At 60.1% G+C, this 17,885-nt stretch overlaps 1 protein-coding gene across 4 annotated transcripts; it reads right to left on the bottom strand.

Annotated features, from left to right (window-relative positions):
• Positions 1-67: 67 nt before the first annotated feature.
• SLC6A9 (solute carrier family 6 member 9) lies at positions 68-17,289 on the bottom strand. Of its 4 annotated transcripts, none has more exons than XM_064147728.1 (14): positions 17,095-17,289; positions 14,599-14,725; positions 6,384-6,540; positions 6,092-6,223; positions 4,745-4,997; positions 4,533-4,665; positions 4,024-4,158; positions 3,840-3,943; positions 3,524-3,761; positions 3,307-3,441; positions 2,862-2,961; positions 2,493-2,593; positions 2,150-2,320; positions 68-1,905 (listed from the first exon to the last, which is right to left on the bottom strand). In XM_064147728.1, exons 2-14 carry the CDS (start codon positions 14,626-14,628, stop codon positions 1,693-1,695), a joined length of 1,902 nt encoding a protein of 633 aa, XP_064003798.1. In that variant the 5' UTR covers positions 14,629-14,725; positions 17,095-17,289; the 3' UTR covers positions 68-1,692. The 4 variants fall into 4 exon arrangements, with proteins under 4 accessions (XP_064003798.1, XP_064003800.1, XP_064003799.1 ...); XM_064147730.1 differs by having other exon boundaries at positions 4,620-4,665; XM_064147729.1 differs by lacking the exon at positions 17,095-17,289 and adding an exon at positions 16,824-16,875.
• Positions 17,290-17,885: the final 596 nt, after the last annotated feature.

The raw sequence follows: 17,885 nt of genomic DNA, 5'->3' as shown, positions 1-17,885 counted from the left end.
AGTTCCCCATTCTCCAACTCCCCCTACCCTCAGGGTTCTCAAAGAAGGACACAAGCAGGACATGGCCTCAGGAATATAAATTTCATTAAAATCTAGGATACTTTAGAACTCTACACCGGGAGATTCACTGGCACAGGTAGCGCTGCCCAGGGACGCGCGCGTTATTGCTAACAATTAGAGGTGAAGAGTAGTGGCGTGACACATGGGGCAGGGCACGGGCACCATGCGGGAACCTGTGCCCCTCGCCGCAGCACGGCGGGGGGCTCGGGACGGGGGAGCTGGAACATCCTGCCAGGGCTCAGCACCCACTGCCCATTCCCTCCCACCACTGTGCCAAGCTGTGCCATTGTCCTTGTGCCAGCCTTGGGGCTGTAGCATGGGGAATGCAGGACGCTGGCTGGGAGAGCAGTGAGGTGGGAAGAGTTTCACCCATTCCACCCCAAATCAAGAGCTCCAAGCCCTTTTGCTGGAGCTGGAAGACAGACTAAAAAACTGCCCGGCCTTTGCCAGTGCATCCTGCTCCACTAATACTGGTTGGGAACCCAGTGTCCCCAGATGGCTCAAGAGAGAGTGAGCTGGTGCAGCCCCCTGCATCTCTGCTGGTACCTCACTAGGGTAGATGTCAGTACATCCTGCTCCCCCTTAGCACCATGGGAGGTCCCCCTGTGCCCATGCTGAAGTTTTCAGGGAGAGCGTGACCCGTGCCTTGCCCTGCCACCCCCTGGCCAGGTTTAAGTGCCCTCCAGCTTCCTGCTCTGCCACAGGCAGGCAGCAGCACTGGGCTGTGCCCACAGTTTACAACTGTGCTACCCAGGCTGGTACCCACAGTCCCCCAAATGCGGCTGCAGGGTGGAGGGGTGCATGGGGGGTGGGGTGAAGAATACCAGCTCGCCACCTGCATAGTCCTAGCGTACCATGTATAGGTGTATGCCTATGTGTGCCACACGTATGCCCATACTGTGTCTGTGAGGGACACATATGCACACATACGCTCTAAGTGCTTGTGTCTTGTGCCATGAGATCTTGCTGCCCATGCAGGCAGCATGCTTGTCCCCATCTCCCCTTGCTGTCCTGGTGCCTGGCACCATCCCTGGCCACATCTATGGGAGCCTGCAGGCTCTGAGCCACAGCAGGTGCCCACCCGGGCTGGGAGTCCCTGCAGTGCCAACGTCTGCCACAACAGCCCTGTGCACACACAGCTTGGGGCAGCTGTGGGCAGTCTTGGCGTGCCCCAGCCCTGGTCCCATCCCACCCTCCCCATGGCTAGGCCACAAGGGTGTCTCGTGGCGGGGCAAACTGACTGTCTGTGGGGGGGCCACGAGCCGGGGGACATCCCACCCCCCCATCCAGTGCATCTCCTCGGGGCAGGACCCCTGCAAAGTGCCTCTGGCTCCCGGCCCTCCCAGGGCTGTGCCCCCTCCTCTCTTGTCCCAGCGTCGCGCACAAAGGTTACCGTAAACACGAGGGTTAACGAACGCCACGGGGGGTGGGGTGCGTGTGTGTGTGTATGTGTGTGTGTGGAGGGGTGGGATGGCAGGGGAGGTTAACCGGCGAGGAGGTGGGGGGGTCTCGGGGATAGGCGCTGAGAGCCCCCCGCGGTCCGGTGCAGCCCGGAGCCAGGCTCCGCCAGCGGAAGGTGCAAAAGTGTCACCGCGCAGGAAAGGTTAGAGGGGGTGCGGGGACAGCGAGGGGTCACAGTCTGGAGTCCTGGCTGTGGGCGGAGCCGTTGCTGCCCTGCACAGGGGAGGCAGCTGCTGCCTCGCCGCGGCCCTTTTCCGGCTGCAGGGGCTGCACCTCCAGGTGGGACTCGGTGGAAGGGCTGAACGTTGGGGCGTAGCGCCCGCTGCGGTGCTCTGGCAGCGCTGGGCCCCAGTCCTTGCTCGCCTTTGTAGCATTTTTCAAGCGCTACAGAGAGAAGAGGATGAAGACAGGGTTAGCACTGCTATGTTCCTCTGCCCCAGCTTCCTCCAACATGCCAACAGATTCCAGGAGTACCCAGAGATGGTGTGCCCCACAGCTGCTGCCTGCACACAGCTGCTGCCTGCACACAGCTGCTGCAGGGTGCGGACAGCTCCAATGGGTGGGGGACAGCTTTGCACCCAGTCCCAGGTGAGACATGACCAACGGGGTCTAGTCTCTGGCCACCCACCTCCAGCAGTGTGTCCCCCTCAGAGCGGCACACTTTGTAGATGGCATAAATGGGGATGCAGATGACAGAGGAGAGCGCCATGAGGAAGCCGATGCTGATAGCCCAGGTTGGGTAGACGTAGTCATTGTAGGAGATTGGCCGGTACTGGATCACTGTGAAGACCAGGATGAACTGGAGAGGGACAGGCCAGTTTCAGCCACTGGAGAGCAGACAGCCTGCACTGCATCTCCACTATTTCCCAGCTCTGCCTGCTCCCCTCCCCCAGGGCAGTCATGTGGAGTGTCTAAGCAGGCTCTTTGTCCCCTCCTCCCAAGCTCCCATGCCCCATGGTTGCAATGCTCACAAAGATGATGGCAGGTGAGATGAAGCGCCAGCAGATCTGGAAGAAGAGTGGAGGTGGGAAGCCCAGCATCATCTCAATGTCCTTGAAGTAGTTGCGGTGCCCTAAGGAGTCAAATGTCCATCAGCCCCAGTATGGCTGGGCTAGAGCCCTGGCAGGACTCTCAGCCCTTTTCCACCTCTGCCCAGCACCAGCTTCAGACTCCAGTGGGTGGTGGCACCCACCAAGCTTCTAAGGTTGCAGCTGCCCCGACTGGCCACTAGCCTTTCCAGTTAGCAAACTACAGTCTGGCTAGAAGTTAGCACACCCCCTTCCCCACTGGTTGGCTGGGTCAGCCCTGCCAGTTGATTTGCCATAGGTGGTTGCACCTACCGTAGATATACATGATGGCCACACACATGATGCAAGAGATGACAACCAAGGAGAAGCTAGCAGCATAGTTGTCCATCAGCAGGAGCCAGTAGATGCCCGCCTACAAGAGGGACCCATTGGCACAGCTGCCTTAGCAGTACCGCTGCTGTTGGCAGGGCAACAGCATAGGCATTCTGCCAAGGCTAGCATGGCAAAAACCAGCACAGATACCACCAATGTGGTTGGCATGGCAATGCCCAATACCAGGGTTGGCATGGCGACTCTCAGTCTGGATACTATCACCAGTGCTGGCAAGGCAACATCGGCCCCTGGGTGTTGTCACCACCACCACCAGGGTGGTCACAACAAAAATGTGGGCATGGGTGATGGTGTCATTGTGGCAGGTTTGCCATAGCAATGGCACAGGCAGAACGCACCTTGTCACTGCAATCCCCTGGTCACCTACCTGTGTGGTGAGTGGGACACCCAGCAGGAAGCCTGCCACAGCCACCCCCAGTGTCACAAAGGTCTTCCGGCGGATAATCCACTCGTTGCCCACCTCGTCTACGATGGCTGTGACCAGCGTCTCCAGCAGGCAGAACTGCATGTGAGGCGTTAGCAAGTCACCACCTTGGCCCCACCATGCCACTTCAGCCCCACAACACTGTTCCACCACGACTTACCTGTGTGCCCAGCCCTAGGAGGATGAGCATGAAGAAGAAGAGGATGGACCAGAGGGGCGATATGGGGAGTAGGGTGAGAGCTTCAGGGTAGGCAACGAAGGCCAGACCGGGGCCGTGGTCAGCCACCTTGGAGACATCCACGCCCAAGTGGTTGGCCATGAAGCCCAGGATGGAAAAGATGACAAAGCCAGCATAGACACTAGTGGCGCAGTTGGTGATGCTGATTATGATGCTGTCCCTGTGGGCAGAAGGGTCAGGACTGGCAGCAGGCCTGGACGGCCATGAGGGGGAAAGGGGACTGCAGCTAGGTGCTCACCGGTAGCAGTTGTTGTGGAACTTGTTGTAGGACGCCATAGTGATGAGCCCACCCCAGGCACAGCCCAGCGAGTAGAAGATCTGCGAGGCTGCATCACCCCACACCTGCAGTGGTGTGGTGGTCAGTGCTGTGCCCCGCAGTACCGGTGTCCCCCAGCCACCTGCCATTCCTCATACCCACTCACCTTGGCATTGAGGATTTTGTCCCACTGGGGCGTCAGGTAGTACATGATGCCAGTGAGGGCCCCCTCCAGCGTGATGCCGCGCACGAAGAGGATAGTGAGCACCACGTAAGGGAAGGTGGCCGTGAAGTACACCACCTGCAGGGCATCACCTCAGTGGGACAGGGCCACGGACAAAGGGTGTGACCTGGGACAGGGGTGAGGCTATGGAGCAGGGAGAAGTTACAGTCCAGAGTGTGGAGCAGTGGTCCAGCAGGAAAATGCATGGCTCAGGATGAGGAGCTGTGGTCAGAGAAGGTGGGGCCATAGCAACATGGGAGGAGCTGGGGCCAGAAGGGGTGTGGCCAGGTAACAAGAGGTGTGTCTGTTCCCAGCATGGGAGGAGCAAGTACAGAGGGATGGGACCGCTCCTAAAAGGGGAGGGGCTGTGCCCAGAAGGAGTGGGGCCACCTTGACAGTGGGAGGTGCATTTCCAGTAGGGAAGGGGCTGTGCCTAGATGGGGCACACCCACCTTCCCCGAGGACTTGACGCCCTTGATGAGACAGAGGAAGACGACAACCCAGGAGACACCAAGACACCCCAGGAGGGGCAACCGCACCTCGCCCAGGTTCCCGATGTCATCTGACAGGTCCAGCACATACCTCCTACATGGAGGCAGCTAGTGTCAGCAGAGCCCACCACCACCATCTCCTCCGCCCCCGCCCCCATCCCCATCCCTGGTACCTCCAGTATTCCTCGCTAGGGCTGGTGCGCTTCTGGGTGGTGTTGAGGAGGTGGGTGAGGTTGAGGGCAGCACGGCTGGAAATGTTCCCGTCCAGCACACCCACACAGTCAGGGGTGTTCCACGGGTTACTGCAGTATGTCCAGGGCAGCACACGCGTCATGGACACAAAGAAGTAGTAGAAGGCAATACAGATCACCACGTTGTAGTAGATCCCGATGTACGTGGATACCACCATCATCCCGTAGCCCACGCCTGGGAACAGCAGCGGGGAGGGGTGAGCGGCATGGTGCAGCACAGCATGGCACAGAGCACAGGGGGGTTTGCCAGCGCAAATGGGCAGCATTTTGTATTAGCAGCTGCACAGCCACGCCGCTGCTCGGGGCCTGCTTGGTGGTGTGCTGGGACAAGGAGCACTGTGTGGGGGATCCTGCACATCCAAGCAAAGCCGGTGGTGCTGAGGGTCCCCTGGGACATGTAGCAATACAGAGGGAATACAAGGCTGGAGGCAAACCCCTAGCAAACCTGTCTGCAGCCCTAGCAAACCACTAGCTGGACATCTCTCCTGAATATGGTAACACAGCTACCTGGTGGCATGTGGCAATGACAGTAATCATGATAGTTATGGGAAAAAGCACCTCCATCTGAGCATGACACAATGCAGAGCATGTAGGAGAGTGTGTATGGGCTATCCACCTTCAGACATGACATGGGCAGGTCACGCAGCAGGCTGCATGCAGACATATGCCAGGAGAGCTGGCAGCATGGGAGCACACCAGGACATGCACCTGGAGCAGGATCCAGCCACAGGAGGGCAAGCTTCGAGCACTGACAATACTCACACACATGGGCACAACACCCACTGCCTGTGGTGCAGGGAGAAGACCATGGGCATGTGCCCACAGTAGGAGGGACCACAGGCACCCACTATATGTTCAGGGGACCTGAGTGGCCTCTGCAGGAATAATGCACTGGGGACACGTGTGGCATGTGCAGGGATGTGTGTGTAATGCCTGCAGTGGATGCCAGTGAAGGGCTGGGGTATGCACAGGAGATGCATCACGTGTGCAGGGACGTGTGTAACGTGTGCAGGGGATGCCAGACAGGCTGTGTGTGCATGGTAGTGCAGCCTGGGGTGGGCATGTGCACAGGGGACCCGTTCCCTGCAGGCAGTGATGTGTGTGCAAGGCATGCATGTGTGGGGACGCAAGCACCACAGGTGCCTACACAGGCCTGTGATGTGCCAGAGGTGGGGGCGGGGGGCAAAGAGGGGCTGCCCCATGTGCTGAAGGCTGCGCTGGTGGGTGTCTGGTACTGCCATGTGCCAGTAGGAATGGCCAGCTGCTTACCTTTGAACATGGGGCTGACCCTCCAGACGCCAAGGCAGCCCTGGCTGGCAAACTGCCCAAAGGAGAGCTCCATGAAGAATAGGGGGATGCCACAAAACACCAGCATGATGAAGTAGGGGAACATGAAGGCACCTGGCAGGCAAGAACCAAAGGGTGAGAGTGGGCAGTGACCCTGGGCAGGGCATAGTTGTGCTCCCTGTGCCCTGCACTATCCTGGCAAGGCAGGGGCTGGCAAGCACCACACAGGGCCATGGTGCATGCCTCCCATCCCCCCCAACCCCCTGACACCCACCTCCCCCATTGCGGTAGCAGAGGTACGGGAAGCGCCAAACGTTGCCCAGCCCCACGGCGTAGCCCACGCTGGTCAGCACGAACTCGATCTGGTTGCCCCAGTTGCCGCGCTTGACGCTCTTGTTCTGTTTGCCCTGCTCCCCGGGCACAGTGCCGTTCTGCAGAGAGATGCCGTGGGGTGTGTCAACCGGGGACGCCCCTGCTGGCCCCATCGGACAGGCAACAGCCGCCGACTGGGGCCGGGTGGTCCTCGGCATCCTTCCCCATCCCTCCCTCATGCCAGCCCTCACCCGCCACGCACAGGCAGTGCCAGGGAGGGGGAGGGCAGTGGTGGCGGCTCCCCCCCTCTGCCACGATGAATAGCTCTGTCCAAGCCCGGCTGCAGTGAAGGAAGAGCCTGCAACTCATACAAAGCAGGTCCCGGCGCCTGAGCACAAAGGGGCCTCTGTTCTGTTCCCCCCCAACCCTGTGCCCTGCAAGAGAGGCCCTGCTGGGTGGCCACTGCCAAGGCTGGGGGGAATGGTGGGACCCCCAGGGTGAAGCAAGGCCTCTTTCCCTCAATGGGAAGTGGGTGCAGGGACTACACCAGCAGGCAGGTAGCTGGGTGCCCCCCGACCCAAATCCCGAGAAAAGCGCCCTCTGGCTAAGCACCCAGAAAGGGTGGTACAGGAGAGGTGCCATGGTGGGTTTCCTTGGCAGAGACAGCCACACAGGGGTAAGAAAGGGTGTTTTGTGCAGGCTGTCACACAATGCGAGCTCACACCGGGGACAACAACAACAGCGGTGATGAGTGCCCATCACCCGCAGTGGAGATGGCACCCATCACCCCATGGCTCTGTCCCAGCACGGTTATGGGCTCACACTAATGTCCTGTCTGATGCTGCCAAGCAGACCGGGCTGAGGGCAGACAGCATTTTGGGGTGCCACGGGCACCCTAAGCTTTCCCTTCCCTACCCGAGGCCAGCTGATGGGTGCATGCAATAGAGGAGGGTGCTGATCAGTCCATGGGCCATACAGCATCAACATGGGGTGCTGGACAGCCCTAGGAGCATGCCAGAGCACCACAGTGCCAGTCTTCCCACCACAGACACCCCTGAGCCCATGCTCACTCATGCTGCTCCCCTTGCTGCCCCTCTTCCCCTGCCCTGTGTGCCCTCCACCATAGCTGATGTCGGCAGTGAGATGGCCACAAATGGGAGCCGTCGCTTTGGATCTGCTCACGCCGGCGGGGCGCGGGCAGCAGGCGCGGTGCACCTAACCGTATCATTCGATTAGGGCCGGCACAGCCGGGACGTGATGCCCGGCGACTCCGGCACCGCGCTGCCAAACAAAGCCATCTGCTGCGAGTGGGGCCCACACGCGCCAGGGTCTGCAGGGGGGCTGCAAGGGGGCTGCCAGGGCGTGGGGCTGGGTAAGAGGGATGAGGGGGGATTGGTGGGTGCTTTGGGTGGGGCTACAGGGGTGATGTGCCGGCCACGCACAGCCACGACACGGGGATGCCCATGTCAGACCCCATGGGCAAAGGCTCCGTCAGAAATGAGCTCACAGCAGCCCCGGGTGCTCAAGGACCCCCTGCGGAAGGTTCTCATTGCAGGGTGCTGAGTGGGAGCCGGACTGAGGGGTCCCCAGGATGAGGGGACAGGACACTGGCACTGTCCCCACACTAGGGCACGCTGCCTGCTCGAGCAGGCTGATCCGATTGGGAAGCCTCTGATTAAGCTGCTCGTACTAACAAGGCTCTTAATGAGCAGCATGGCCAGCAGGAGCAGGGGCAACGCTCCAGCCTCCCTGGCAAAGGATCTGGGACACACACACACTCACTACATGGCCCTGGCTCAGCCCAGAGCATTAGTGCCCAAAGGGAGCCTCACCCCTGTCTTGGACCTGGAGGGCCACCCCTCTGCATAGGTGACCCTGGCACAGCTTCACTTTCATGCTCAGTGTGGCACCCTAGTTTTGAGCTGCCTGGCACCAGTGCAATTAGAGTGTTGGTCCTCTGCTGTCCCCCCCGCCCTGCTTTCCTGCAGCACAGGGCTTTGGCATGCTTGTCCCTAATAAGGGGGCAGCCACATGCGTGCCCATGCGTGCTCAAGCACACACACGTGCAGCAACGCTTGCTCACCCATCAGCTTGCTCTCCCCAATCCGGGAAGGTCACTCTGTCCTTTACACACGGTAACTGCCCTCCTAACCCACGTGGTAAAAGTGGGGGACACAGAGAATCCAAGCATTCGGGCAGACTCCCTCCTCCTTTCTGTAGGGCTGAGACAGAGCTGGGCTGCAAGGGTGACGCTGCCTTTCACTGAGGGTGCAGCCTCTGGTGGGGCAGAGGAATCCCGCTCCCACACCCCAGATTTTCTATGCTTGTGCAGCTTCAAAAGATGTCTGGCTTGGGTGAAAACATCAAAGGGAGAAAGGATGCCATGGGCACCCCTAGCACTGTTCAGGGTGCCTAGGGTATCCTTTCTCCCACTTCCCCAGGGACAATCCAACCACCACCTTCCCCACATGGCCAAAGCTTCCCTAGCCCAGTAGAACAAGTATCATCCATCACACTGCCTGGCACCACAGCCTTTCTCATGCTAAGCAGCATTGCCTCACACAATGACAGTTTGGCTGGGGTGCCCGGATGCCCCCCACTTCCCAAAGTGGCCCTGATTTATGGCTGGGAAGCTTGTGATGGCGGTGGCAGAGTCAATGCTGAGAAGCAGTGACCCTATGGGAAGCACGTCCAGCATGGTCCTCCCCCACATTTTCTTCTCCCCAGTCAAATTTACACTACAGGGCTGTTTCAGCCTGTCAGAAACACTCTATGCAGCATGAGTCTTATCTATAACGGGGTGCCAGGGCTCCTCCTGCAGTGCCAGGAGAGGGTATCAATCTGTCCCTGATGTCATCAACCTGATGTCTCATTACTCTTTGCCATGGTAGTGGTGACAAAGTCATGGCTGGGCAAGGCACAGACTTTCAGAAGATATAAACAGAAGCAAATTATATTGTTTGCCAAAAGAGCAGCTCTTCCAGGGTAGGGAAGTGAGGTACAGAATGCCTCGAGCCAGGGAAGCCCAGCCTATGACAGGGCTCTGTCCTGGGGGACAGAAGGATGGGGTGACTTGGAGAGGGGATTCCTACATATGAAGTGGCTTGGTGAGGGATGGCTGTCCACAGATCCTAGGGGATTTGGTACCCCTATAATCAAGTACCCCTATAATCAGCCCCTGCACTTCTTGTGCTCAGTACATTGGGGTTATGAACCTACAAATGCTAGTCCTGTCATAGAGGCTGCCACACCTATCCAGCCTGCCTATTCTGGCTCTGCCAACCCCACCAGCATATCCTAGATGTCCCCACATTTGCTGCTGCCCTGGTGCAGCAGAGGCATGGCATGGGGGCATAGGCATCTGTCACAGCTTAGGTAGTGGCAGCATAAGCCATGGGTGCCAGAATGGGCGCAGACAAAGGGGCACTCCCAGGTGAAGGGGTGCTGTACACCTCTCTTGCAATCAGGCTCAAGCGTTAATAAACACACAGCTGTAAGGCAATCTCGTTTCTAACGTAGCTGAGGCTGCAGATGGATGTAGTGCCACACTGTGCCCTCCTGTCCCTGGAGCACCCACATCATAGGCTGTGGAAGCTGGGGGTGCTTCTTTAGCATCTAGTGACTTAAAGATCCAGTTGTGGCTTAGCCCTGCAAAGCCATTGCCCCAGAGCTGGTACAAGGAAGTTTGGAGAGCCATGGTGGAGTGTGGACAGCTGTGGCATGGCCACCATCTAGCTTGGTCCCCTGCTCTGCTCTCCAGACCCTGCTCTCATCTCCCCACTGATCTGCTGAGGGGAGCCCAGCTGCCATCTGTGAGGCTAGGCTAGCCAGTCTGGTGAGTCCCCAGCTCCATTAGTACCTTGGGGTCCCATGAAGCAGCTGCCTGCTCACCTCCTCCCACCCACTGCCTCCAGCACTTGGCACTGCTCACCTCTTGCCTCAGCTCGGGCTGAGCCTCTTGCTACCTGCCCAGCAGTTACACTAGCACCACACCACATGCCCCAGCACTATCCCTGCCTGCCCCACACAACAGAGAACACTGTGCCTCTTTTCTGCCCTCATAAGCTATGGCCTCACAAGCCAGGTGCCCTCCCTAGGAGGTGCAGGCAGGGCAGGCTGTACAGTGGGCTGAGGCTGCTTAATGAGGCCTCATTAGTGAGGTCCAGCTGCTTGCAGCCCCGCACGCTCCAGCAGGCACCTCTGCTTTCCCCACAGGCACCGCTGCCCGTCTGGCCAGGGCTGGGACCTGTGTTTGGAATGTGGCAGTGGGCCATGTCCTCTCAGAGCCCCTTGTTCTCATGCACCAACAGTCTGGCTCCCATATGAATTCCTGCCCCTATGCCCATCACCCACATAGCCATCTGACCCCTACTGAAAGGGTGTAGGGACCAGACCTGCTCTAGGATGGGGGCACGGGTCAAGCTGGTTTGTTGGCACATCCCCTGCCTGGTGCCATGCTACTTCACTCTTGACATCATCTCACGGGTGACATCGTGGGGTCTCTACGGCAACCCTCACAAGGTCACTGCCCCACGGGGGACCATCTGGCTGGCAGGAGGGCTGTGCCATGATTCCTCTGCTACCCAGACAACCCATAGTCTCTCCATTTTTCCCCCTGCCAGTGTGGGACGGGACCCCAGGACCCCAGTAGGGTGTTGTGTCCCGTGGGACAGGGGGTATGACATGCCCCTAGCTAGGCTCGGGGTGGCCCAGCTGCTCCCAGCCCCGTGCCCCGGCTGGGGAGCGCAGCCAAGGTGCCAGCGAGGCGTGATGGTGCGCCAAAGGCAGGGGGACGGGCCACCGCTTTCAGGCGACCATCTGGGTTCTGGGCAGCAGTGGCTGTGGGCACACACGTGAATAACACACGTGTGCAGGGCGGGCACTTGGACCCCATGCGTCAGCACTCAGTGCATGTCCCCATCCCCTTCTGCACCAGACACCCAGTAGCTTGAGATATGCACCCAACTGTGCCCCCCTGGGACAGATGCAAGCCTAAAGACACCCCACACTGTGCCAGATCAGCCTTCAGTCCCACCCCACAATCAGGCAGGCACCTCCTGTGCCCTGACACTCTGCAAGGTGCCCTTACAAGCATCCCTCCATGCCCTGGTCCAGATGGATCATTTAGCCCAAGCCATCTGCATGCCACTGCCAGATGTCTGGACCCAGGTACGCTGTCCCCACATCTCCCACAGCAGTCTGAGCATGGCACAGCAGGACCTACCACCCCATCCTGGAAATGCTAGGGCCTGTGCTGCCCTGTGGGAGCATAGTGCTGCTCCTCTGGCAACCTACGTGGCAGGCAGAGGAGCCTGTCAGCCCCATGGGGACATGTTAATGGAAATAAAGGGCCCACAGTGGGATTCTCACCTCCTCTGGCATCCCAGTCCCCACCCAGATGGCTGACAACGCTGGGGATGAACTAGAGAGGCAGGGGGGATGGGAACATTGGGGATGGCAGTGGGTCTTCCAGCCCCCATTATTTTGTCCCTGAGCAGGGCTGCAGAGTGCTTAAGGCAAACACAGTGCCCAAGGGCCTGCCCCAGTGCCACAATCCCTTATGTGGACACTTCCCTGAGGCTGCCTTTCTCTGGCCCCATTTTCCTGGGGCAGGCATGATTCTCCCAGGTCATTGAGGCAGAAAAATTCCCCACCAGCTCCGCCCCATCACTGCCCCTTGGTATTTTGGTGAGGGCTTCTGCAGCCAAGAGCCACTTCCGCAGCTCCACTGACCCCCCTGCCCGTGACTGCTGGCTGATGGCACTGCGCCGATGGGTTTGTCTGGGACAGGCAGAAACACCCCCCCCCAGCTCTTAACTCCTGGCAGCATGGTAGGAGCAGCACCCTAGTATGTGCCCTGTGTGGCCTGAAGTGATGGTAGAAGCCAATCTAAGCTGGGCGCTACATGGCCAAAGGCTGCCTAGTTGTGCCAACAAGGCAGCCCTGGGGGTCAGGAGCCACTGGCACTGCTGGAACCAGAACAAAGCATCCTGAGGAGGACAAAACAAAATGTCCTTAAAAGATGGGGGAGGGAGAAATTGTCACACTCTCTTGGCTCCTCTGTGGCCCCACAGGAGGACCCCCTGCCTGTCCACACAGGGATTGATCCAGTGCCTGGAACTGCCCTGCACTTTTCTGGGCACCTTCTGTCAGGGATCTGCAAGTGTTGGGGGAGGGGATATTGCCCACCCTCCTGCTTGCTGTTTTAGAGCAAGCATGCAGAGCTTCTTAGAGCCATCTACAAAATGCAGAGCTTGCCAAAGCAGGACACAGCATCCTCATCACACTCAGATCAATGGGAGGGCACAGGCCCCAGCCCACATGTGGGAAAACTGAGGCACAGCTGTATATTGCCCAGCTGCTGGCTCCATCAGTCCCTCCCCAGGCAGGGCACAGATGGTATCTCAAGCCCCACTGCAAACCCATACAACTTCAGAAGTCACACACACATTTCTAGGCAGGCAGTACACCACGGTAGCCCAGCTGGGCTGGGGAGGACACAGAGGTTGGGAGCTGCACCTCCAGGCAGGGTGAAGAGTACAGGCAGTGACCATGCTTTACCAGACAACTGGCAGGACCCTGGAGATTGGCGCCCTTTCCCAGAGACCCAGGCAGCTCGGCAGCCAGAGCCCATTCTGCTACAGCTCCTCCCCAGGCTCTGATGGTGCAGGGATGCTCCGGGAGTGGGAATGCTCTGGGAGCAGATATGCTCCTACAGGAACCTGCCTTCCTTGCTGCAGCCCCTACACCAGCCCTTCAGCATCCCCCATACCCTGCAAAGGAGTGCCCTTGTTCCCCACAAATGGAGGAGCCCTATGCAAGAGGGCTGCAAGCCAGGATGGCCAGAACAGCACATGAGAGGTGGTCCCCTACCCGTCCTCATCTCTCCACATGCACTGGCCCAGAGGTGGGCTGGTCAGGTACTTCCAAGAAGCGAGTTAAAGATTGACCAGAAGTAGGTGGGCACTCCCACACCTGGCTCCCAGCCACAGGTACCAGGCTTAGCCCTCACCCCGGCACAGTAAGTACTGCTCTGGTCAGGGCAAAAACAGCAGCAGCACTGAGCCTTGGCAAACACCCTACACATGCAGGAGCACAGCCCTGTGACAGACCGCAGCTACATCCTCGGCACCTCCCCATCGCCAGCCAAGGGCTTCTCTTGGAGAAATTTGCCATTCCTCTCCTGCTGGCTGCCCTGACCCCCTCACGCTGCCCATCACCGGCAGGACAGCCACTGGGCTCCCTGCTGCCAGCATAGCCAGTGGGGCCATACTAGGACATGCAAGTGGAGGAGCCGTGTGTGTGCTGGAAGCCCCTGCTGCAGCATGCCACTCCCTTGGCTCTTGGCTTCCCAGGGAAGTCCTGGCTCCCGGCCCTCTAGCTGGAGCATGCAGCTATTTCAGGAAGCCCCCCGGGAAGGGGAAGGCTGGCAATCATGTTGCCCTGACATTCAGCTCCTACACACGGGGAAAAACGATAGAAGCCCAGCCTGGGCTCACCTGCCCATCATCATGCAGTAGCCCAGCACAGAAACTCAAGTTTGGAGCTCTGAAACTCCTTGTTGCATAGCAGATCTCCCACAAGCACGGGGACATCACAGCTCTCCAACGAAAACATGTTCAAGGTGCATCCCACATCTGCCCGAGGCATAAAAGCCATCCCCAGCGCAGGCAAGCACAGGGCATCAAGCAGCGTGCTGCCGCACCTCACTTGTGAGGACACAGGGTCCCCACAGTGGAAAACAACGGTTCTTCCCCTGCACCAGCCCACCAGCCCAGCCCAGGAGAGACGCTGAGCGGAGGCAGAGAGCAAGCAGCCCCACACCCTGTCCCTCTGGGGGCACCTGGCATGGAAGGACACCTGTGCCCTTGGCTGAGAGCAGGCAGAGGAACCGCCCACTGGGGCTTCCCGCCTTCACTGCCCGCCCGGAGAGCTGGGGCGGGCGATAAGGTCGAGCAGAGCTCCTGGGACAGGCGATAGCATCTCCAGACATGGCAAGACACCGCACCCCAAGAGCTTGCAGGCAGTGTTTCAGGATGAGTGATAGCTGGCATCTGTGCCATGGCCATCATGCTGGGAAATCACCAGGGTGGCATAACCCTGGACATGGGTCCCAGGGTGGGCACCAAGCCTCATTATGACCCATGCCAGCCTGGCCCCTGTGCCCAGGCACTTACCAGCAATCCCTCGCTGCACTTATCGGCCATCTCTGGAGGCTGGAGTGCAGTGTTGGCTGCCCACCGTGAGGTTTCTTGCTTGCTTACTCTCCGTTGTGCTGGCACTTCAATCCACCGTCACAGCAAGCTGGGCAGAGGGGAGAGACACAAAAGAGACGTGACTGGTGGGGCGGTGTGTCCCTGCCCCAGGCCTCCCCCTCCCTCCAGGAACGAGAGCGCTGTGCCAGGCAGATTGGTCCCCCACACCTTCCTGAAGCACATACCAGAGCAAGGCTGGGAGAGGTTGGTGGTGGGGTCTCTTCCTGCTGATTCCCACACCCTCTTCTATCTCCAAAAACCCCTGGCACCCACACAAGCAGTGGCTCCCAGGTGTTTCCCAAGAAGCAGTTAAAGATTTACCCGGTGTGGACAGACGACCTTGCGGGCAGCTGGCCACCAACCTCCCTCTGGGTGGGCGTCCGGGGCCACAGGCAGGAGCAGGGGCCCCCTGAGCTCTCCCCCAGTGAGAGCTGGAGCCAAAGTGGCTGCAGCACAGGGCAGCACCAGGACTGGGTGCTGAATGGGGCTAGCGCAGAGCTCAGCTGCTGCGCAGGACACAGATGGGAACCGATTGCCTTCTGCCCCGCTGCATCGCATGCACGTGCAGTGCAAGGGGGCTGAGCTGCTGAGCTCTGCTGGGTGCCAGGTGCTGCCAGACAGGGCACGAGCACAGGCAGCTGCCTCCCCTGCTCTTAATCCTGTCCAGCCTGGGGCTCCTGCGGGGAAGAGGGGAGCACCAGAAGCTGACCACCCTGGGAGGGACAGTCTCCTGGTGTGGTCAGCCACTCTTGCAAAACACCAGTTTGATTTCCCATGTGACAGTACTGGTGTTTGCAGATCCCATACCAGCACTTGGTACCTTTACTGCCTGAGGAACAACCGCCAACCCCCACCAAAGGTATCCAGTCACCACCATAAGCAGCTAAGCATCCCATGGCCTGTTCCCAGGCTGACACGGGTCTGGAGCAATCAGCAGGGGGGCACAAGTCCCTGAAGCCACAGGCAGGGAACATGGGCAGTAAAGATAAAGGGTAGGAGGCCAGATGTGGGGTGAGCCCCCAGCCCTGGCCACAGCTCCTCCAGTGCAGGCAGGCTGCTGCCAGCAGATACAATGTCCCACCCATAAGGCACTCCCCGGGGGGCAGCTACATTTTCAAGGGGAGCAGCGATGTCACCACTGCCACAAGCCTGGCTCCTCGCAAGGCACAAGGACCTCTCAGGGATGGGAGGTTCCTGGACAGCGGCCAGACCTCATCCCCACAACACATCTATTGCCAGCTAGCCAAAAGCTGCCCGCCCTGTGGCCCTGAGCACAGATCTGCGTCCCAGGAGCAGGGAGTATCCAAGAGGCCGGCCCGCCACTCCCCCCGGGGTCTGCCAGGGGCTGATAAGGCTGTGTGTCTGCGTAGATGCCGCTGGCCTGGGCTCTCAGCTTGGCAAGGGGAGCGCCCAGCCAGGCACGGACAGCAACGGGATGGACAAAGGGTTGCCTGAGCCTGCAGCATCCCCTGGGTGAGATCTGCAGGGACGGAGATCCGTGCATTGAAGCTGCGGGTTGCTATGACAGCTTGGAGGGCAAGGTGGCTGGTACCTAGAGACGTTACGGCTGGCATTGAGAAAGCAGAGACACTTGGGCACCCACGGGGTCTCCTAGCTGAGGTATCACACCTCGACAAGGGACGACAAGGGAGGCAGCCCACGGCACTCAGGGGAAGGCCACGAATGCCTGGCTGCAGGATGGAGACCCTCCATCTCCCGGGGCGCCGGTGCACAGCTGACACCTGCGAGGCTATTAACCCCGCCATCCCAGCATACGCGAAGCCCGCCGCGTTGGGGGCTTCCCGGTAGCCACGGGAGGCGTGCAGCGTACTGGCCTGCTCCCCCGACCCTTTCCCCTTCGGAAGTGACTGCGGCGGTAGCCCCGCAGGCAGAGCCCGCCGCGACGCGGCCGCCACCCGGCACCCCCGCCAGTGCCGCCGCCCGGTGAAGCACGGCGGCGGGGGGGGCCCGGTTACATCAGCCGCCACGTGGTGGCTGCTCCGCCGCTCCGCCCCGGCACATGCCCGTGGAAAATTACCGCCAGCCCCCCTCGCCCCGCCACCGGGCCGGGCTGGCCCGGCGGCTGCCACCCGTCCTGGGTGCTGCGGCGAGCGGCCCTACCCTGCTCGCCGCGCCCCCGCGCTTACCCGGTACCGCGCCGCCGCGCCCGAAGAGCAACAGATGCGGGACCGCCCCGCATCCAGCTCTCTCTTTCCCCGCCGTTCTGGCGGCTGCTCGTTACCGGTGCCGTTCCCCGTGCCGGTCCCGATGGCTCCGGCTCCGCCGGCCCAGAGCCCCTCACCGCTTCCCTCCCCTCACCAGCACACACACACCGCTCTCCCGCCATCCCGCCTCGGTGTTTTCGCAGCTGCCGAACGGGTCAAGCACCCGGTGCCAGCGGAGGTGCGCTCTTCTTACCGTGTCCATACCACCGTCTGGCGTCTCCTGCCGCACCGGGTGGGCCCAAGGGGGCGCAGCCCCGCCGCGCCCGGCCCGTTGCCGGTGCTGGTACCGGTGCCGTGGCAGGCCCAGAACCGCTGCCGCCGGTGCTGCCGAGTTAATGAAAGTTTGGAGGTCTGTGGGGGCTGGCACCGCCTCTCGCCCCCGCCGCCGCGCTCCGCCTCCCGCGCTGCCGCGCTCCCCAGCGCCCCGCTCCGGCTCCCGCACCCACACTGGGGTGCGGGCACAGCCGGGCACAGCGGGTACCCATGGGATGTGAAAGCGCTCAAGGCAGACAGGAGCAGACGTGATATACATGGTGCACATGCACGCGCATGGCAAACGCAGGCACACAGGGGCACACATAGTTGTGAACGGGCACGTACAGGCACACGGCACACACAGACACACTGCTCTTGGCACACTTGGGCACACACTTGGCATACCTGACACACATCGGCACTCATAGCCCACATGCAGACCACAGGCACAAGTACATGACACACTTGGATATATATGGGACATACAGTCACACACAGAGGCTCCTGTGGGACACACGTGGATCCACACGCAGATGTTTTCACAATGACACACACACTGAGACTCACAAAAAACACACAGACATGCTGCCAGGGCACAATACCATAGCAAACCCAGCCAGGGGAGAGCTTGGCTCTGGCAGCATGTCTGTGTGCTTAAGTGTGACTGATGTACATGTTGCATGTGTGCATGTGTGTGTGTGTCTTTCACATCTGTGGGTGCATGTGCAC

The sequence above is a fragment of the Pogoniulus pusillus genome, chromosome 8 (genome assembly GCF_015220805.1).
Source record: "Pogoniulus pusillus isolate bPogPus1 chromosome 8, bPogPus1.pri, whole genome shotgun sequence".
NCBI classification, from domain to species: Eukaryota; Metazoa; Chordata; class Aves; order Piciformes; family Lybiidae; genus Pogoniulus; species Pogoniulus pusillus.
This window is presented reverse-complemented; position numbering and strand designations above follow the sequence as displayed.

Bases quoted from the DNA above. Each gene is read 5' to 3' on its own strand.
- SLC6A9 (XM_064147728.1), bottom strand. From the start codon at position 14,628: ATGGCCGATAAGTGCAGCGAGGGATTGCTG. The intron at 4,666-4,744 runs GTACCAGGGATG...GCCTCCATGTAG, and splicing joins CCTAGCGAGGAATACTGGAG to GAGGTATGTGCTGGACCTGT. The intron at 3,442-3,523 runs GTAAGTCGTGGT...CCTCACATGCAG, and splicing joins TCCTAGGGCTGGGCACACAG to TTCTGCCTGCTGGAGACGCT.